Genomic DNA, 20,229 nt, shown 5'->3' with positions numbered 1-20,229 from the left:
CTCCTCTCATGCCACATTTCCTTCAAGGTCAGACTCAGTAGTCCCTTCATCACCTCCCCGACACACATCCACCTCCCAAACATTGCTGGGTAATGCCGATTTTGCTAAAGCTTTTTTTTTTTTTTTTTTAGTGGTAGTGGTAGATGTCATGTGTATATGTCATATACCACATGAGAAACTTGTCTGCCCTCCACCAGCCTTCTCTTCTCTCTCCCTCCATGGAGGGACATGGGATAGAGCCTCTCCTTTCCCCACATTCTGCGCTCAACCTCAAAATCCTTTTGTCTGCACCTTGGAATCAAGCTCTGCCCGTCAGTTCACACCCAGTCTCAGGCCAACAGAAGTCTGGGAGGTAGGATCAGGGTACACCATCCATGGTTTCTCTGTGGGGGGCTCACATTACCCTTCCTACAGACTTTTTGGTATTGAGCTATAATTCACATTTTATAACAATTTTATGAGCTATAATTGTTGCACCATAAAACTCACCATTTTAAAGTGTATAATTCCTTGATTTTTAGTATAATCACAAGGTTGTGCAGCCATCACCACTATCTAATTCCAGAACCTTTTCATCGCCCAACAGAAACCTTGTGCTAATTAGTAGTTGCTCCCCATTACCCCCTTCCTCCAGCTCCTGATAACCACTAATCCACTTTCTGTTTCTATGGATTTGTTTATTCTGGACATTTCACATAAATGGAATCATATAAGACGTGGTCTTTAACGACGGGCTTCTTTCACTTAGCAAGAGGTTGTCAAGGTTTGTCCACGTTGTAGCATGTGTCAGAACTTCATCCCTTTTTGTGGCTGAATAATGTTCCAGTGTATGGATATATCACATGTTGTTCACCCATTCATTGGTTGATCGACATCTGGGTTATTTCTATGTTCTGGCTATTCTGAATAATACTGTTCTGAACACTTGTGCGCAAATTTTTGTGTGGAGTATGTTTTTATTTCTCGTGGGTATACATCTAGCAGTGGAATTTCTGGGTCATATAGTAACTCTGTGTTTAACTTTTGAGGGACTGCCAGACTAGTTTCCAAAGGGCTGCGCCATCGGACATTCCCACCAGCAATGTCTGAAGGCTCCTATTTTTTCACATCCTCATCAGCACTTGTTACTGCCCATCCTTTCAATTATAGCAATCCTAGTAGGTGTCAAGTGGTATCTCATTGTGGTTTTGTCCCCCTTGCATTTCCTTAATGACTTACTAATGTTGAATATCTTTTCATGTGCTTGTTGGCCATTTGTGTATTTTCCTGGAAGAAATGTCCCTTCAAATCCTTTGCTCATTTTTAAATTGGGATAATTTTTTTTTTCAGAGTAGAGTTGTAATCATCTCATTCTTTCTCCCATCTGTCCAAATCCTCCCCATTCCAGAGAACAGCAGGCACATGGTAGGGCCCCCTGCCCTCCTCTCTCCTGGAGAATGCCATCTTCTCCTCCCTCCCTCTCTGGCTTCCTAGCCTGACCTAAAGCCCTTCCCACCCTCCAGCACAGGAGCCTGCCTCTCCCAGGAGGAAAACAACAACATCCATCCACAGTAGGAGCTTTATAGCTCACCAGGCATTCATCCAATTTAAATCTCAAACAACTGGGTGGGATGAGTATTATACTCGTAATTATCCCCATTTTTAGATGGGAAAGCTCAATGAGGTGAAGTCACTTGGGTGGTAGCAGATCATTTTGGCTTCTTCTCTGCCTGCCAACGTCAAAAATGGTTCCTACGGCCTCCTGCCAAGAATGTGACAGGCCCATCCCTAGGGACACAGCTCCCCTAGGGACAGACAGACTCACTTCCTTCACCCGCTGCAGCAGAGGCTGCAGCCACTCGGTGTTCACTTCGCAGTGGCTGTCCAGAAAGGTGAGGACAGCAGCTGAGGCCACATCTGCACCTCGAACTCGGGACCGGATCAGCCCTGCAACGGCAGTGGACAGAGATTGGTGCTGAGCCAATTAGCTTCCCATCCCTCCCCCCAAAGCCTCAGGGCTCTCCGCCCCTTCCGGGGTTTAGGTCTCCTCTGAGTTATTGTGATTAAATTCGACTTTGTATTTGTCTATTTCCTCTCTCCCTCTCTTTCTTTCTCTCATCCATCCATCAACCATCATTACTCCCAAGGTCATTCTCTGAGTGCCTTCCACGTATCAGATGCTGTTCTGGGCTCTGGGGACACACTGGTGGACAGAACTGAGTGAATAGAAATTGCAATAAACTGTGGTTTGGTACCGAAGGAGAACCAGAAACCAAACTCTTCCCCCACCCCCTATTCTCCGGGAACCTTAGGGTGGTGCCCTCCAACTGCACCATCTTGTGTGACATGGAGAGAATCTTCTGGATTATGACACGCTGGAGTTAGTTTGCCAGCTCCTTCACTCCCCTTAAGCATGTATTTAACCTCTCTGAGCCTCAGTTTCCTTACCGAGAAGATTCAGAGAGAGAATCATCTCTGCTTGTTGGGGAGAGCGCCTGGGGCGCAGGAGGCCTACGGATGCTGCATTCTGCTTTGCTTCCACCCTTACCCCCCACAGTCTTGCCCACGGTTCACTGACCATCAAAGAATGGCCTTGCTTTTGCCAGCTCCCTGGTCAGGACTGGGGAATGACCTGGTCAGGAGAAAGGACGCAGCTGGTCCTGCCCCTTCCAGAGCAGCCACTGGTGTCCTGTAAGCTGTGGGGTCGGACGGGCCTCACTTTAAGAGCTCAGAATACAAGTTACCTCTTGGAGAGATTTCCCTGGCCACACCTCTGCCTGGCATTTTGCCTCTATCCATCTGATTATCCACCCATCTGTGCAAAAGTCCATCTGTCCCATCTTTTCACTCCATAGGTAGCTATAAAGCACCTAATTTAAACCCCCTTAATTTAATTGCACAAATTTACATCTATGTTAGGCAAAACCCCAGGGAACAGTATATTCCCAGACCTATGGGCACCTGCAATCCAATAGAGTAAGACCCCACTTAACATCGTAGGTAGGTTCTGTGACTTTAAGTGAAATGACATATGACAGAATCAATTTTACCACAGGCCAATTGATATAAGCAAGAATTAAGTTCCTACAGTATCTCATCAATGTTATAATGAAACCACGTTATTTGAGGACTTGTACTTGGAAGAGATTTCTCTCTGTCTTCTTCCATTCCAGTATGAAGGTCCCCTGGGCCTGACTGATCTTTCTTAAGTATGCCCATCACACCTCTCCCTCTCTCAGACCTTCAGTGGCTCCCTACCATCTGCCTTATCAAGTCGAAATGCCGGTCTCTGGCTTCCAAGGTCCTCTGTCATCTACTCTGTCATCTACCACCTGTTGCTCCTGCGGACCAGGCCTGGGCTCTCCTGGGAAGGGAGAGTGAGTAGAGGGAGGTGAAGAGACTGGGCTCTAGGGTGAGCCCCTCTCCCTGGAGTTGGAATCCTAACTCTTCTCTATGCATCCCTCCGGGGAAATCACTGAACCTCCTTAAACCCCAGTTTCCTTGTCTGCAAAACGGGGACCATGGGCTGTTCTGAGGACTGAGTGTGAGAATGCAAACAAAGTCCATGGCTGCCAAGGATGAGCACTCAGGAGGGCTGTTGCTATTCTACGGGTACCCACGCCCGACCCGAGCCTCTGCTTGCAGCGTCTGTGAGCCTGGAATGCCCTTCTGTGCTCCCCGGTGTCTACAACCCCCCACCCAGTCAAGGCCCACGTCCTGATGTCTCCCTGATCACCCCCTCTTCTTCTGCACCCCCTGCTCTGATCTCCATTCTCCCATATAATTACAACCAGCCTGTGGCTTCGGTCGATCTGACTCCTTGCCTACATCACTAACTCTCCGAGGGCGGGGCTATGCTTTGTGCTTCTTTTCTGGCCCCTGGAGTGCCGAGCACCATCCTATGCCATAGCTTATGCCCAAAACACCTCTGAGTTGGAAGTGAGGTGTCATCTGCTTTATACTAACCTTTGATTTTCCCAAAGTATTTCCACGTAGCCCATCTCATTTTATCCTTACAATAACTGTGCAAGGCAGAAAGGGTACTATGATTACCCCCATTTCTGAGAAGAAACAACCAACTTGCCTGCAGGCATGCTGCGATAGGGGCCAACCTGGGATGGCAGGAGGGTCTTTCCACAGACCTTGGTCCTGGCACCAGGAATGCAACGGGACCATGCTGGCTTGGTACGACACGGGGCGCAAGGGAATGCAGAGGTGCAGAGGTCTAGATCAGAGTGGGTCTATGGTGGCACTCAAGGTCCAAGAACATACCTTCCCGCCGGTCATTGCGCAGGCACTTGACCTTGGGGATCCTGGTCAGGAGCAGACAGTCTTCAGCTAAGGGTGGAAAGAAGGAAGCTCACTCAGATATGAGCATGAGACCACATTGGCACTGCCCAGGAGCTGTGCCAACCAGGCCCAAGGAAAAGGCTGGGGGTGCATGGGGGAGCACGATCATCTCCAGCGGCCAAAGGATTGCCTGTCCCCCACTCCCAGACCAAACTAAAGCTTGCCTGTACTTTTGGCATTACTCTCCGGGGCACCAGAGATCACCAGCAAGCACCATCACCGTCCAACACCCGTGGGACTAGATTGAAGGGATGATCTTCTGCCCATCGCAGTTATAATAAGGAAGGTTGTAATAATGAGGTTTCAAATGTTTTAAAAATGTCATCTCACTGGTGTCCCATCAAAGCAACACCACTGTTTCCCCTCCTTTGGCACCAGGGAACAGTGCCACGGAGGGCACCTAGAAAAGCCTGAAGAGCCCAGTGGGGGCCAGAGGCCAGCCTGTGATGGCCAGGACAATGCTTGCTCAGCACACTGGGGAAATGGGGGTTTGCAAAAAAAGAAGGTGGATACTTACGATCTGAACTGAAGTCATCCACTAAAATGATCTCCTGGATGAGGTGGGCAGGAGTTCGGTTCAGGACACTGGAGCAGTGATGGGGACAGAGCAGCCCAGAGTTAGGGGCCAACTTTCATTTATCTCTCCCTGCCGTGGGGATCCCCCCACCACCACACAGCTTGGGGGCCAGCACACTGGCCACCACCAGCTGCTTACAAACCTTCCAGGCCCTGATCAGGGCTGAGGAGCTGTGTGTGCCTCGGGCTCTTCCAAGGACTGGGCTGCCCTTGCTGCCTAGACACTCAGGCACTTGAGACCCACCCCAGGTGTGTGTGTGGGGGTCTGCCCTAGTCTAGTTGTCCAGGCAGGACCTATGGCTGCTCTGGCTACCTGCCTGGGAGCCACCCCCAGCTGGATTTGAAGCTGCCCGCCAGGAGAGCCAATGAGGCTCCTTCTGGCCTGATGGCTCAGGAGGGGCCTTTTTAGGAAGCCCGTCGACTTTTTCCTTCCCACTGTCCCTCCTCTTCGTCACTCCTTAGGAAAGGAAACCCAAGCTTCTTTAATGCCTGGAATACCACTGGGCAATCCTTTCCTTATTATCTAAGTTCATTAAAGAAATGGGGTGAGTAGGAGTTAAACTTGACCACAGGGCCAAGCATAGGCGGACAGAAGGGGCACCTCTCTCTGAATCACTGACAGGCACCTACTGGGCTGGACTCCATCTGCCTGAGGCTCCATCCATGCCGTCTCTTCCTCTCTCGGTTCCCAATCTTTGCACTTCTAACCTCCTCCTGGGGACTTGGACTGTGCATCTCACTAACAATTGGACTTCTGGGGTCTCCCTGACCCTGATTCACCAGCCTCAACTTCTCAGTAGGCAGAACTCTCCCTCCCAGTGCCCACTGGTCTTCACCCCATGTGGCCACAGCACCTGACCTCAATGTCCTTCCCTGCCAGGGGCTCAGCAGATCACCCCAAGGCCATGAGGAGCAGCCCCGTTTAGATGAGGGTCCCGAGGCGGGGCTTACCTCTTCACCGTGCGCAGGAGGGTAGAGCGGGCTTCATTGTGGAAAGTGATGATGACGCTGGTGGCCGGCAGGTCCACAGAGTAGGACATGGACGGGCAACTGAGAAGGGAGCAGAGAGGTCAGAGGGCAGCGTCCTCAGGGCAGAATGGAGGCTTCTCTTTGTCCAGCCTGCTGCCCCCTGGAATACCTCTGTGGGACAGAGAAGGCAAGCCTGAAGCCAGGAGTGGGCCCGCCATGCCTTCGCTCCACCCCACTCGGGCCGCCCAACCTGGAGACACCACAGGCTGGGGACCTTCCCCGGCTGGGAGGCTCTTCACCAAAGACCTAGAGCCCTGGGAGCCCCACGCTCCCTGCAGTGTGTAGGAGGGCTCCGGCTGTGTGTAGGTGCCGCACCAGGCTCCAGGACCCTGTCCTGGACCAACAGACAACTCCCTGCCTGATGGAGCAGCCAAGAGACAAACTGAGGAGGGGGGGGAGGGAAAACAGCTTCTCTTTTGTCTCTGACACCCTGTATCTCCTTCTTTCTCTTCTCCAGGCTCATGACACTTGGTAGAATCTGGAGAGGAATCGCCCCCACCCCCCTCCTGCTGTCCTATGAATTCCTCCCTCTCACTGCCCAACACTAACAGCTGGCTGGTGACACCGGGCAGGGGAGCAGCCTCTCTGGGACTCCTGGAAGAAACCGAAGCCTCTGAGAAGACACCAAAGGCAGTTCCCACCAGCCCCCTCCCTCCCCAGCAGCTCTGTGCTTGCCATCTCCAGACACCACATTTTGGGCCCACTGGCTCCCCCTCCTCAGGAAAGGGAATGAAAACAAGCCATTCCTGCCAGCCTTCATCCCTGTCTTTCTGCGAAGGCGGTTATTCACACTCCTGGGGCCGGCAGGAAGGCAGCCGCCACGCTGGTTTTCATGGCAATCTTCTTTATTACAATTGCTCTCTGATTATTCCAGCAGTGACTATTTTTTCATTATGGCATTCATTCCACTGACAGCAGCTTACAGCTGAATTCCCAGGCCCACTGCCTGCCCTGCAGAGTAGACTAGGTCAGACAGGCAGGAGGCCCACCAGCTTCAGACCCCCCCCCCCATGGGAGAAACCCTGAGAGGCTCCAAAATAATTCTCCTTGAGAGGGGGTGTGAGGAAGTAGGAGGGGCAGGGACGTCCACCTCTGCCCCCTGAAAAGCCAGGCTTCCCAAGTGCCCATCCTTTCACAGGCATCCAGAATGGGGGGTGGGGGGTGATGGGGTTGGCCTGCTGAAGTGGGGAGTGCTGGGAAAAGCAGCCACTTCTTGGGTGCCCAGCTCTCGCTCCCCTCCCCCAGTACAGACTTCTAGGGTCCTAACTCTCTGTCTCCATCTATCTCGTGCCAGAAAGAAGGGAATCTGGATTTCGATGCCCATCCTCCATCTGAGGTGGCCAACCTACCCAGACCCTATCTGGAGAGTGGACTTGACCTCCTCCCATCTACACCCTCCAACCCTCTCCATCCTGCATTTCTCTGGGGTTTGTATCTATGATGATGGGGATTTATCCAATGGCTCCCAGGGACCAAGAGCCTCTGAAGAGGTTTGTCCCATGCCTGTTCTGAGTTTAGGACTATGAAGCGCCCCCTTGAGGAGGGCTCCCTAGATTGAGGGTCGGACCAGGAACTAGCCTAGAGTCCAGTGGAAATTGTAGCCTAGAAGGCTAAGGGCAAGAGTTTGGCTCACCCCAACATACCTGGCCCCACCATGGGAGATCCCACCCACCATAAGCCTGCCCCTCCTTTGCTCCCCCTACACACGTGTGCACACGTGTACACAAATGGACATTCACACATGCACACACACACACACCCCTGATCTACCGTGGGCTTCTCAGAAGGCCAGGCAGCAGCACTGGGGCAGGAGGGGAGGCCTACCTCATCAATACACCCCTGCCTTGGATTTAAAGAGTCTCATTTTAAAAAGTACGAGGTCTGACAAGTAAGCTCTGGAACTTGTTGCAACAATGTTGCTAAACTTTTTGATATCAGAGGGGTTCTTCATTATGAATTTGTACCAACTGGACAAACAGTTAACCAAGTTTACTATTTGGAAGTGCTGAAAAGGCTGTGTGAAAAAGTTAGATGACCTGAACTTTTCTCCAACAATTCATGGCTCTTGCATCACAACAGTGCACCAGTTCACAGGGAGTTTTTAGCCAATAAACAAACAACTGTATTGGAACATCCTCCCTACTCACCTGATCTGGCCCCCAATGACTTCTTCCTTTACCCAAAGATAAAGGCATTATTGAAAGGAAGACATTTTGATGACATTCAGGACATCAAGGGTAATACGATGACAGCTCTGATGGCCATTCCAGAAAAAGAGTTCCAAAATTGCTTTGAAGGGTGGACTAGGCATTGGAGTTGGTGCATAGTTTCCCAAGGGGAGTACTTCGAAGGTGACCGTAGTGATATTCAGCAATGAGGTATGTAGCACTTCTTCTGGGATGAGTTCATGAACTTACTTGTCCTACTTTGTATATACCCCCAAGAGGAATACTCCTTTAAGTTTCTCAGTGAACACCGGAGAAGGTTCAGAGTGGGGATGGGTGGGTGATCCAGGTCAGCCTCTCAGTTCACAGATTTGGGTCAGCGGACCCTCTAGGGCCTGGGGTCTAGCTTGGCCATAGTAAGGGTTGCCCATGAAAGGTCTCCAAGTGGAGCTGCAAGGATATAACCTTGCTGGCCCCACAGTGCAGGCAGACATGAGGGGAGACTGCCCCAGGACTGACTGAGAAAGAATTTCTGGGGTCTGACTGGCTATTAGACCTGGGTGGGGGCCTTTCGAGGAGCAGGATTATTGCCTTATTTGGTAGCATGCGTGGTTTCTGGAGGCCAGGGGTGCTGGGGTTAACGACGGGGAAGGACAGTCTGGGGCTCCCTCAACCGCATGTCCATCTCACCTTGCACAATGGACTTCAGGCACACCTCCACAAGTGACAAGAAGGTGGAAGAAGAAGGCCTACTTCTCACCCTTATCTCAAATACATCGTTGTCTGGGGAGTAGCTGTTTCAGAAGCAAAAGCAATCTTGACCCTAGTCATTCTCACCCACCCTCACACCAGCACCAGTGTGGTACTGGGTACACAGCTGGATCCAACACAGCCCATGTTGGCCATTCAAAGCTGTAGGAACAGGGGTGGGTCAGTTCCAAAAACCCCTTGCTGCCATGTTAGCTGTCTACACAGAGATCTCCAAACCAGCCTGGGTTGGTAAGGAAGCTTCCCTGGAGGAAAGGACACTGAGGGCAGTTGTGAAGGTGTTTGTATTGGGGTATTAGTTCAGGAAGAGCAAACAGCATGTGTAAAGATGAGGAGGGAAACAGGAAGAGCATAGGATTGGGGAGTATTAAATGCTAGGATTGGGGAATATTAAATGCTAGGTGAAAAGGAGCAGAGGCTCTGAGGGAACAAGGGGTGGGGGGGTGGCTCGCACTTCAGGCCAAGGAGCTCAGACTGTTGTCAAAGGTGAGGGCAGGAAGAGGGAAGACTGCAGGTGGCCGCCTGTATGATGGAGACAGTACACAAGGGCCTGATCTAAGGAGGGGGCTGACGACCCCCAAAGTCAGCCACTCACACCGAGCGGAGTCAGAGCTGGGACGAGCATGGGATGAGCATCCTTGATCCTGGTCAACAGCCTGGTCAACAGCTGTCTCCACCCCCCACCCTGGGAAAACTAAGAGCAAGACTGGGAAGTATTTCTGGGAGTTTTGAGGAAGCGAGGGGTAGGGGGTATCAGGGCAGGAAGCGAGGGAGGAAAGGGGTGCACAGCACTCTACTGTTTGCACAATGTGGGCAGGGCTGGAGGTCCCTCTTCCCCTCAGGCACCGCCAGCAGGGCACCAGGAACACCTGGCTCGCCCACTCTCTGGCAGGTCACTCTCACTAGAACAGACTGAGGGGGTGAGGGCTTCCCTGGCCCAGGCTGGGGAGGTGTCCTTGGCCTTCCCAGAAGCCCAGGAGGTCAATGAGATACAGTGGAGTCAGGAAAACTGAAGGGGAGGGTTTGAGTCTCAGTGATTAGACTGAGTCCGAGAAAATAGTCCTCATTCCTTAAATCCTGAAAGAAAACAAGCGAACTGAGGTTGGCCTCCCCTCCACCTTTCTTTCCACACCTGTAATGGCGAGTGTCCCGGATGGGCCTGTCGGAGCTCAGTTTGTCGCTCTCCAGCTGGTTGAAGGCGTGCTGCCTGTAGGGGTCCTCTCCCGCCTTCAGCTGCTTGGCCGCCAGGTATGCCTTCTCATCGAAGCCTCTCGAGGGCGTTCCTGTCACCTGAGACAAAAGTCAGCATCAGAGGGGCCACAGGCAGGAGGATAAGATGCTGCTGTGTGGGAAGCACTTACTACCAGCAGGAGCGGGAGCCAACTGCAAGGCCTCATTTGTACGTGACCCAACTCTGGGCAGATCATCATCTCCCCCACTGTACAGATGAAGAAACTGAGGCTCGAGGCTTAAAAACAGTACCCACGTGTGGGGGACAGGGAGTATTTGGGAACTCTGTGTACTTTCTGCTCAATTCTGTAAACCGAAAACTGCTCTTAAAAAAATAAAGAATATTTTTTAAAAAGCCCAAGATCAGAGCTAGTAAGTCACAGGGTCTGGATTCAGACTGGTCATTTTAACTGTGAAGGCTAAACTCGTGAGCACTGCTCTGTGATCATGTGAAGGGTGACTCTGCAGCGCACGAGCCCCCCAAAACCAGGTGTCCTAAGGTGACTGCCAAGTGGGCTGGAGGTTGCCAAGCGACCAGCAGAATGACAGTCTCCTAGGGTCAAACTTGGGCCTGACACTAGGCTACACATGAGCAATAAAACACCCAGGGCCTGGACAAGCTGCTGCGCAGAGAACTACCTGTGAGGACGAGCAGGCCCTCACAGGCTAATTCCAGAGCTTCTAGAAGTCAAGTGCACAGACAATGATGTATCTTCTCAGAGACTTGAGCTTGCTACTGAAATAGCCCCATGTCAGACCTACTGGATTCACTGGTGCTAAATGTCAGAGAGTGATGGATGACAGCTGCCATGGCCCAACTTCCCTCCTTAGTCACATTCTGCTCTGTCTCCCAAAGTCCCCCATGAAAGACCCTGGGGAAGGACACATCTGAGATGAATGGATGTATGCTGACATCTCATTATTTGAACCAAACTGTTGGCCAGATGTTCCCCAAAGTGCCCTGAAATGTCATCAACTGTGAGGGTCACCTGACTCCAACCCTTCCATCCAACCAGCAGCCTGGCCCTGCAGAGGCAGCAGGACGCTGGGTCAGAATAGTTCATACATAGAACCCCTGCGTGAGGACTCCGTCGCAGGCCTGGTCCCTAGAGGGATGGTCCTAGTAAGGCAGCTGGGCCTACGGGAGAGGAGACCAAAGCGTTGGGTGACGCTGGGGAACATCTACCAGCCTAGGGCCTCCATGTTCCCCTGATCGCTCAGCTCCCAAGCTCACCAGACAGGAATGCGGAAGGCTCCAGGGAGCACTGAGCTCCTTAAGGGGTGACACTCCGCCATGTTCCTACCTCCAGTAGCATCCTGTCTTAGGAGTCAGTCCCTGATCTCGCTGACGGCAGAGCCAGTGAGGGAGTTTCCTTGAGTCCACTGGGCCCAGCCCTGTGCTCAGGGCATCTATGCTCAGGGTGGTGACAATAGCTACAGCTGCTGCACTGTGATATTCTGAGTTGGCGCCATGCCAGAGACAGCAGATGTGGCAGAGCCCCTGTGGTCTTGAAATCAACTTCAGGAAAGACAGAAGGAGGGAAATAAGGAGGAGAGCGGAGGGAGAATATCCTGACTTGAACTCTGGATTGCTAGAAGGACCCAAGCTGTCCAACTCTGACAGTGAGAATGAGAGAGATATTTTGTCCCCGTCACACCCAGGAAAAAAATGGGTGCTAACTCTGCCCCCTCTTCCTCCCAGGCCAGGGTCAGCGAGATAGAAAGCAGCTTCCAGTTGATGGTTGAGGAGCTAAAATAGAAGAAAAACTGCAGAAGCTCCTGAAGGGAGAGTATGCCACTTAATTATCCTTCAAGTCCACTGTGGGAAATACTGTTTATTTGTGTTAGGCCAGGGGTGTCCAAACTGCGGCCCACGGGCCAACTGCGGCCCATGATCCATTTTTTATTGGCCCGCAGCAAATTCCAAAAATATCTTTAGTTTACTTAAATAAACCAGGTGAGGCAATACGTATTTCACCTCGAGTGAGTGGCCCGGCTGTTTGTGTATTTTACCGCATATGGCCCTTGGTGAAAACCATTGAAAAAAGTTTGGACACCCCTGGTTTAGGACTTACAGTCACTCAGGAAACCTCTGAGCCCTCATCCCACACTCGCTCATCACCCGATAAACATGAATGGAGAGCCGCTCATTTACCAAGCACTGGGGCATCCTGGGAGTTACAAGGATCACCCAAGCATTCATTCATTTATGAATGCTTGAATTCAATGACTCATTCAATTATCCACCCATTCATTCAACAAAACTCCACGGAACACCTCCCATGTGTCAGGAAGTGGAAAGAATGCTTCTGAAGCCGTTCCCCTATCTCCAGTCTGTTGCCTGCCTGCACCTCATTCAAAGCTTCCTCAGGGCCACAGAGAATGTTTTGGAAGAGCATCTGCTCAGGCCAAGGCTCTCTAGTTCCCCTCAGGGCCTCAAATCTGAGCTAGACATCCTCAAAGATTCTATCAGGAAACATTTGCTGCTCCCTCCCATAGACCCAGAACCCCTGATGGTCCAACCCTCCTCCAAGGTTAGACTCTTCACCCGTGAGAAGCTTGTGGAGAAGCGTGCCATGGAAACACCAGGCCCGCCCCCTCCCAGGGGTCTTAGCTCTGCTTTTAGTTGACCCAGCAGTCCCTGGGGTTTGGAGCTGAAACATTGGTTGGCCCTGAGTCAGCCAACTGGAGGGATACTGAGGAAGGGTGGGATGTGACCTCTGCAGGGCTGTCACTTCTCCATCCAATACCTTCCTGGCCTCACCTCAGTCATGGCCCAGAGCTCTTCTTCCTCGGATATCTATGCCTACACCACAGCTCATTTCCCTCCAGCGCTCCACCTCTCCTTTTCCTTTGGCCCTGTTCTTTCATCTGCAGACTTCGAGGCCTTTGAATGTCCCATGGGTACCTCTAGCTCAACACCTAAAAATGAATTCCTCATGGATGCCCAAAGCAGCTGCTTCTCCTACGCTGCCTATTGCTGAAATGGGCATTACCATCCTCTGGGTCCTCTGACCCACAAATCCAAAGGCCATCCCGGATGCTGTCCCTCATACTCCACAGCCTGATTCAGACCCCTGCCCTGGGAACCCACAGGGGGATCCCATGGGCATCCCACTAGTATTGAATTAACAAATAGGTACTGAAAGTCTAATATGTGCAGACCCTGTGCAAGAGGCTGTGAAGACAGAAATAAACAAAAAGCAGTACGGCCTCCAGAAGAGGAATCTAGGAATCTGGCCCCTTTCCTCCCCCATCCTACACAAGGCATGGCCACAGAGGATCATAAACAAATCTCCTAGTCCCAACCTTAGAGCACAGGGAGCTGGAGAGCTGGCCATGGAAGCATACCCCACCCAAGCTGCCCCACCCCAGACTGGGAGGAGTCCAGAGTCAGCTCAAGACCACAGGCTGGGGACCAGTGAAGGCTGTTCCCCTTCTCCCCTGTCCCAAAGGGGAAGTGTGTTGCTGGTCTCCTCTTTTCCCATCGTGCTGCTTACTTAGCATACCGGCACGTGAGGGGTACATGCATCCTTTGGCTCTAGGCTGCGGGAAAATGAGGAGCTATATCTGGATCAGTCTGAGAGCCCTGAGCTCCTGGGCTTGGAGCCACGTGGAGCCACTGATGGGACTCACACTGCTGCCCTTTCTGGAGGGGTGAGGGCACTTGGGGATGATTGTGGAGTTCTTATCTCACATGGCACTAACATCTGTGCTTTACTTCTCTTTCTTTTCCACTAGATGGTAGGCTCCTCATCTTGGAGCTCCCAGCACCTGGCACATAGTAGGGATTCAGCAGGTGTTTGCTGAACAAAGCAATGAATGAGTGAGTGAATGAATGAGTGAATGAATGAATACCTAAATATTGTCTCTGCTCTCAACTTACTTAAAATCAATTGAGGAGAAAACAGCAAACAAATGGGGTCCTCTGCCACATCACATGACTTTTGGTGGCTTTTGCTCTCCCTCAGGGTATAAATGCAGGAGCTCAGTGGTCCAGGAGACTCTGTGAGTGGGTACCCTGTCACCTGGCTGGACTCAGCTTGCTTCCACGGTTGCCCCCTCCCTGGCTTTCTTCCGACCACAATCTCTTCCTTACATTCCTTGAGCCGGCCGGCACCCTTTCCCTTAGCCCTGTTGTCCCTTCTGTCTTTTTGTGGGAAGGCTCTTCTCACAGATGTCTGCATGGCTCCCTCCTTCACCCCCTGCAGGGCTCTGCTCAAACCTTGCCTCCTCTGTAAGCCATCCCCACCACCATCTGTAAAGCTGTGACCCCACGCCCACCCTCTCATTCCCTATTCTCCTGCCCTGCTTTATTTTTCTTTATAACACTTTGCACCGAGGTTCTATGTGTATTTTGCTTCTTTATCTTTTTGACTGTTTCTCCCCACAAAAGTATAAGCTTCACCAGGGCACAGACTGTCAGTTTTGTTTAATGCTGGATCCCAAAGCCAAGAACAGCCCCTGGGTGGTCACAGGACTCAAAAACAATAGTTAATGAACAGATGAGTGCGGAGCCCTTATGACCTCAAGCATCGTTTCCCCTGTTCCTCACACACACTCTTGGCTAACACAACACTTGGAACTGAGGTGGATCAAGGAGGTGGCAGGGTAGTTTTTGCCTGCCTTAGGGATCATCTTGCACACTCACGTGCAGAGCTGCCAATCACTGTCTCCTGTCCCACCAACACCTCAATCACCACCACAGGGGTAGGCCAGGCTGATCTTATCACTGCACCCCAGACACAGGGACTGGTTCAGGAAAGTCATTTGACTCAATCTGAGCCAATCAGTATCTTCCCTGAGACTTTCCTATAAGGTCAGCTCTTTTCATCAGTGCTGCTGAACTTGGGAGGTGAGAATATTCTTTCCCATCACATGGAAAAGTCTTGTCTGTGTAATGCACAGCATGGCGACTATAGTTAATAATACTGTATTGTAGATTTGAAAGCTGCTGAGAGTAGATCTTAACAGTTCTCATCACAAGAAAAAATATTTTTTTAACTATGTGTGATGATGGATGTTAATTAGACTTACTGTGGTGATCATTTTGCATATATAAATATCAAATCATTATATTGTGTACCTGAAACTAATATAATGTTATGTGTCAACTATATCTCAAAAAAAAAAAAAGAAGAAAAATCTTATCTGGAGAATGAAACCAAGAAGAAACAATCAGAGGTAAGAGATGGAAAGAAAGGGCTCTAATGATACGTTTAGGGTCCCTGGAGCCAGTCATACTTGCTCTGTCTATCTATCTATCTATCTATCTATCTATCTATCTATCTATCTTTTTTTCTTAAACTAGTTTGAATTGAGTATTTTTCTCTAATGACCAAAAGTTCAGAGATGTCAGTCCTTTCAATGAATAGAAAACCATTCTCCAAAAGTAAGAAACGAAATCAGAAGCAAAAACCAACAAATAAGCCACAGATCACAACATACGTGGCAGCCATCCATTCCAAGATACAGGCTGGTCTCTGGCATGTGGCCCAGTGACTCGAGCTCAGAGCTGGGTGGGGCATTCCTAGCCTCCCCAGCAGGCAGGGCTTGGTCAGGCTTTGGGGTGGAGGTGGGGGTTCCATCTAGACTCTGGCTTAAGAGGCCCTTGATTTGCCATGGGCAGGAACCAGGTTGGGAAGATGGTGAGTGACAGTCTGATGAGCCTCCCACAGCCCTCTAGCCTCCTGCTGAGAGTTCTTGGCTGACATTTCGGCAGCCGCCTCTTCCTCAGTCTTTGTCCTTTGGGAAAGTGCCAAATTCAGGACTTCCATGTCCAATAAGGTCAATCACATCTGAAACTATTTAAGCTGAAATAATGACTCTGCTCTATAAAATGGGAAGCATTATTTCTCATCTTGGAGAGTTTTATTTTCAGTCAGTCCATCACTTTGATTGAACTTTGAAACTTGCCTGACTTGCTTCAGTTTTTTTCCAGCTAGATTTGCATATTTCTTCTGAACTGCTAAATTTAGAAAACAAACAGCAAAGGGGAAAGTTTAAAATAAGAAAGGAAAATATTTTCCATGTCATGTTCATCAAAAACAGTTCAACCCACATCCCCAAGCCTTGTAAACTTTCTTTTAAAGCATACGTGTACCCCTAAATTTTCTATTTAAACAACTCCAACTCCTTTTAAATAACTGCTGTCCAATTTCCTTTTACTGCCAGTAAAACAGGTACCTGCTGGGCTTGCCTTTCGCTAAATTTCAACGAAACTGCAAATAAAAAGGCTCTGGTCCTATTTTATGGATGCCTCCTGACTTTTTTTCTGAGTCTGCTTTAAACCCAAAACACCTGGCGAACAAAACGTGATTCCCTATGTTTGTACCACTCCCCTGGGAACAAAAATCTCATCTGATGCTATGTCCCAACTTGAAAGACTGCCATTCATTAGGAGATCTGGGAAACTAAGCATATGATTCACCATCTCTCTCTGAGCGCAGTGTCAGATTCCACCTCTCTCACAAATGAAAAGGCGGGTCCTCCAGAGTCCCTGTGTTCTGGGGAAGTAGCCAACCCCACTCGGCCTGTCTTCTATCCAACCAGTGTCGGTGTTCCTTCTATCCAACCAGACATGATGCTGGGGGTGGCAAAAAGCCAGGAACCTCAGCTTGGGTACAGGATAAATTCACCTAGGGTATCAACAGTCCCTGAGGGGCCTGCCCCAGACATGTCCCCATCTTCCTCTTCACATTGCCTCAAAGGCAGCTATAATATTGTTAGGGTTACCAGCCTGGCCTTTGAAATCTGACAGACTTGGGATAGAATGCCAGTGCTTATTGCTCTCTTATCCTTTCTGAGCATGCTTCTACATCAGGAAAATGGGGATGCTTCAGAAGATTAAAGGAGAGAATGTAAATAACATACTTAGCATAGTATCTGGCACATATATTGTAATTATTAATATTTAGCTCACCTGTGTTTTTACCAGTGGTTCTCAACCCTAGCTGCACATTAGAATCCTCTGGGAAGATTTTAAAACTCCCAATGTCCAGGCTTAGCCCAAGACCAATTAAATCAAAATCTCTGGAGGTGGGAGACAAGCTTCAGGAGTTCTCAAAGCACTCCAGGAGGTTCCAATGTGTTACCAAGTCTGAGATGCTGCTTTATATAGATGCAGGATGGCAAATGACTGCTAGTCATGGGCTGGTGAAATCACAGGACTAAGAAAGAAGAGGGCCTTGGAGGCCATCTCCCCAACCCTATTCCCAAGGACCCTTAACCACATGTCTGTCTTTTGGGCCTCTATTTGTACTGACCTGGAGCTTCACCGGTAGCAGAGCCAAATGCTACTCAGCTAGAGCTTCCATGGCTGCTATGGAAACCACCACCCTGTACCACTTATGCCCACAGGGCCAAGAGGCTCTGGTTCAATTACATACTCAGGAGCACAGGGTAGCGGCTACCTGAGACGCTCACCTTGGCCTTCCAGTTAGATTTTCCACAATCACCTGACTTTTCCAGGGGCACTAATGACTGCACAGTTTTATGCCACAAATGGTCTCATCAGGAAAGAGAGGAGTGCATTGCCCATTCCTTTAAGGATCTGAGCCAAATAGGGTCCTCTGTTCAGGGCTAGGACAAGGCATGAGGCTCACCATTCCAGATGGTCTCTGCTCAGATCCAGGAGATTCAGGATCAAATCAAGTTCCCCAGGTTTCATTTCCTATGCTCTGTCCGGCCAAGAGGCTGCCTAGGGAGAACTATAAGGGTGGTCTATGCTAGGAACATGTGTTGTGACCGCTCAGTTTCCACCTGCTTATCAGTTCACCCAGCTGGAGTAGAGCACTCCTCAGCCTGCGAAGCACACCAGAACCTTGCCTCACTCTTCTGACCACACGCCTACAGAGCATGAGGAAAGATTATGCCTCTTCTACGGTAATGAGCCAAAGCTGATTGCTCATTGAGGGTCCACAATGAGCTGGGTGCTATGCCAGGTGCTTATTTCTATCTCTAAGCTTTCCTGCCAAATAGGTGCTCTTCTTATTCTCATTTTATAGGAGTGAAAATGAGGCCCAGAGAGGTAAAACAACAGGCCTAAGGTCACACAGCTGCTGAGTGGCTAGGTTGGGATTAGAATTGAGACTGGCTGTAGAGCCCAAGCACAAAGCTTCCCCTGTGTGCCTTCCGATGACTCCTAGGCCCACATGTGCTTGACACCCCACTTCCAATTCTGAATCCTTTGGTTCCAAAGCAAGCTGGACTCTGGCACCTGGAACACAACCAGGTCTTGACAAGTGCAGCCCAGAGGCTGCCTCCCTCCTGGGCTCGGGTTCAGAACATCGTGCATGGCTCAGATGGGGACTTGCCCAGTGCTGTCAGCTCTTGGCCTGATGTGGGCATGGAAACACTTCTGTGCCTATGGCTAGACCGACTATGGAAAAACTGAAAAGTACGAGTTTGTGTTACTCAGACCAAAACAGCACACAACCAGGTTTCCTTGAGTCAGCCTAGGCCTTGATGGGTCTGCCCAGTCAGGGACACTCTCAGAGTCCTGATGACCTACCTTTCGCTGCAGTCACAGCAAAGGGGGGACAAAGCCGATTCCTGTTCAGGTTCTTGTCTGCTTGATGGTACCAATCCCTCAAACAATATTGCCACGCTCTGCGGCTGTGAGAAAGGAAGCCAGCAGGAAGAACTGCTGAGGCAGGGCAACCACAGGCCCCAGAAACACTCTTCTGGCCAACATATGGTGCAGGTCACCACCTGTGCTGCTCTAGTCATGCAACTGTGATATGTCAATGTTTGTAAGTCATCATTGCACTTCAGGTGTTTCATTTATTGAACTTGAAACTGTCAGATAGTAACTGGAAAAGTAAAAAGAATGGGCCACGTGACAAATAGAACACACACAGTATGATTATTTCAAGGGTGGTGACAGCCTCCTGCCTCATTCACTGAGGTCGGGATCAAATTCAACCCATTAGAACTCAGCAAGGCCACAATCATGGGCTATGCACCTCAGTCTATAACACTTTTCAGAGCTAAGGGCCATTAGAACAGTAGCTGGTGCTACTATTCTCGCATTGTGGGTCAAGTTTAGAAGTACATTACCTATGGTTCATGACTAATAATTAAACAGGTTTTACCCACCAATAGGAGAGAGTACAACAGAGGCAGACTTTTATAATCAGATTAAGTAAAAAGAAAAAGGAGGAAGGGTAGGGGAATTGGGAAAAAGCAGTCTACCTTATGTGTGATGTTCTTTGAGGGCCACCTCTGGGGCAGGTCAGCTTGTCCCCTTAGGAGGACCGTGCCTCTGTCTTGGCACTTCCCTGCCTCTGTACTCCAGCATTTTATCTCGGTACAATATAAAAAATGGCCATAGAATCTGGAAATAGCGATAATACTAATATTTGTTAATTGATAGAACCCTTTTGATTACCTCTGGGATCTGCTAAAGACACAGTTTTATTCAAGAGCAATCAGAGACACAAATCATCTCTTATCCGCGTGTCACAGATGCATGTGCTGGGATCAATGGAAATGTGGTGTTAGGTACCACATTCCCTACAGATTTGCACAGTGCACTGACCCCATACATTGTCATGAGGAACAACACAATGACTATGTCATGCACTGTAACGTAATCTAAATAAACCAGGTACTACATATGTTCTTCCATGCTTTCCTTGATGGCCACCCTGTTAAACAGAAACTTAAAAGGAAGACATAGCTTACTCTTAAATATAAATCTTAGTGATATAAAGATATAAGTCCTCCTTGACTTAATCTACAAACTCAATGCAATCCTGTTGGGGTGGGAGAGAGTTCTGCTGGAAGGATTTAAACACGAGCAAATAATCAGGGGGAAATCCAGAAAAAGTTAAAGATAGGGAAACAGACCCACCAGACATTAAGACTTATTAAAGACTGCAGACTTTATATAGCCAAGCTAGACCTGGTATAAGACCAAATAGATTAGGAAAAGGAAATAGAGAGATGAGAAATAGACCCAAGTACAAATAGAGGGTTGGCATAAGATATAGTTGTACTTCAAATGACAGAAGGGAGAGATGTACTGTTCAGTGAATGATGTTAAGAAAAGTGAATAGATGATGTGGCAGAAATAAAGCTGAATTCATTTCTTAAACCAAAATAAAATTTAGGTGGCTCAAAAATTTAA

The 20,229-nt window shown here is 49.6% G+C and overlaps 1 protein-coding gene across 1 annotated transcript in view; it reads right to left on the bottom strand.

Moving 5' to 3' along the window:
• Positions 1-20,229, bottom strand: part of GALNT16 (polypeptide N-acetylgalactosaminyltransferase 16) — a 75,919-nt gene that overhangs the window by 18,608 nt on the left and 37,082 nt on the right. Inside the window, exons 3-7 of the mRNA XM_019733558.3 lie at positions 10,000-10,157; positions 5,857-5,955; positions 4,847-4,914; positions 4,252-4,317; positions 1,805-1,926 (exon numbers count right to left, since the gene is read on the bottom strand). Of these exons, the coding sequence (XP_019589117.1) occupies positions 1,805-1,926; positions 4,252-4,317; positions 4,847-4,914; positions 5,857-5,955; positions 10,000-10,157 (513 nt within the window). The remainder of the gene's footprint in view (positions 1-1,804; positions 1,927-4,251; positions 4,318-4,846; positions 4,915-5,856; positions 5,956-9,999; positions 10,158-20,229) is intronic.

Source organism: Rhinolophus sinicus, chromosome 3 (assembly GCF_057876585.1).
Source record: "Rhinolophus sinicus isolate RSI-liver-muscle chromosome 3, RSI-T2T, whole genome shotgun sequence".
In the NCBI taxonomy this organism is placed as follows: domain Eukaryota; kingdom Metazoa; phylum Chordata; class Mammalia; order Chiroptera; family Rhinolophidae; genus Rhinolophus; species Rhinolophus sinicus.
The sequence above is the reverse complement of the archived record's forward strand: the minus strand, read 5'-3'. Positions and strand labels throughout refer to the sequence as shown.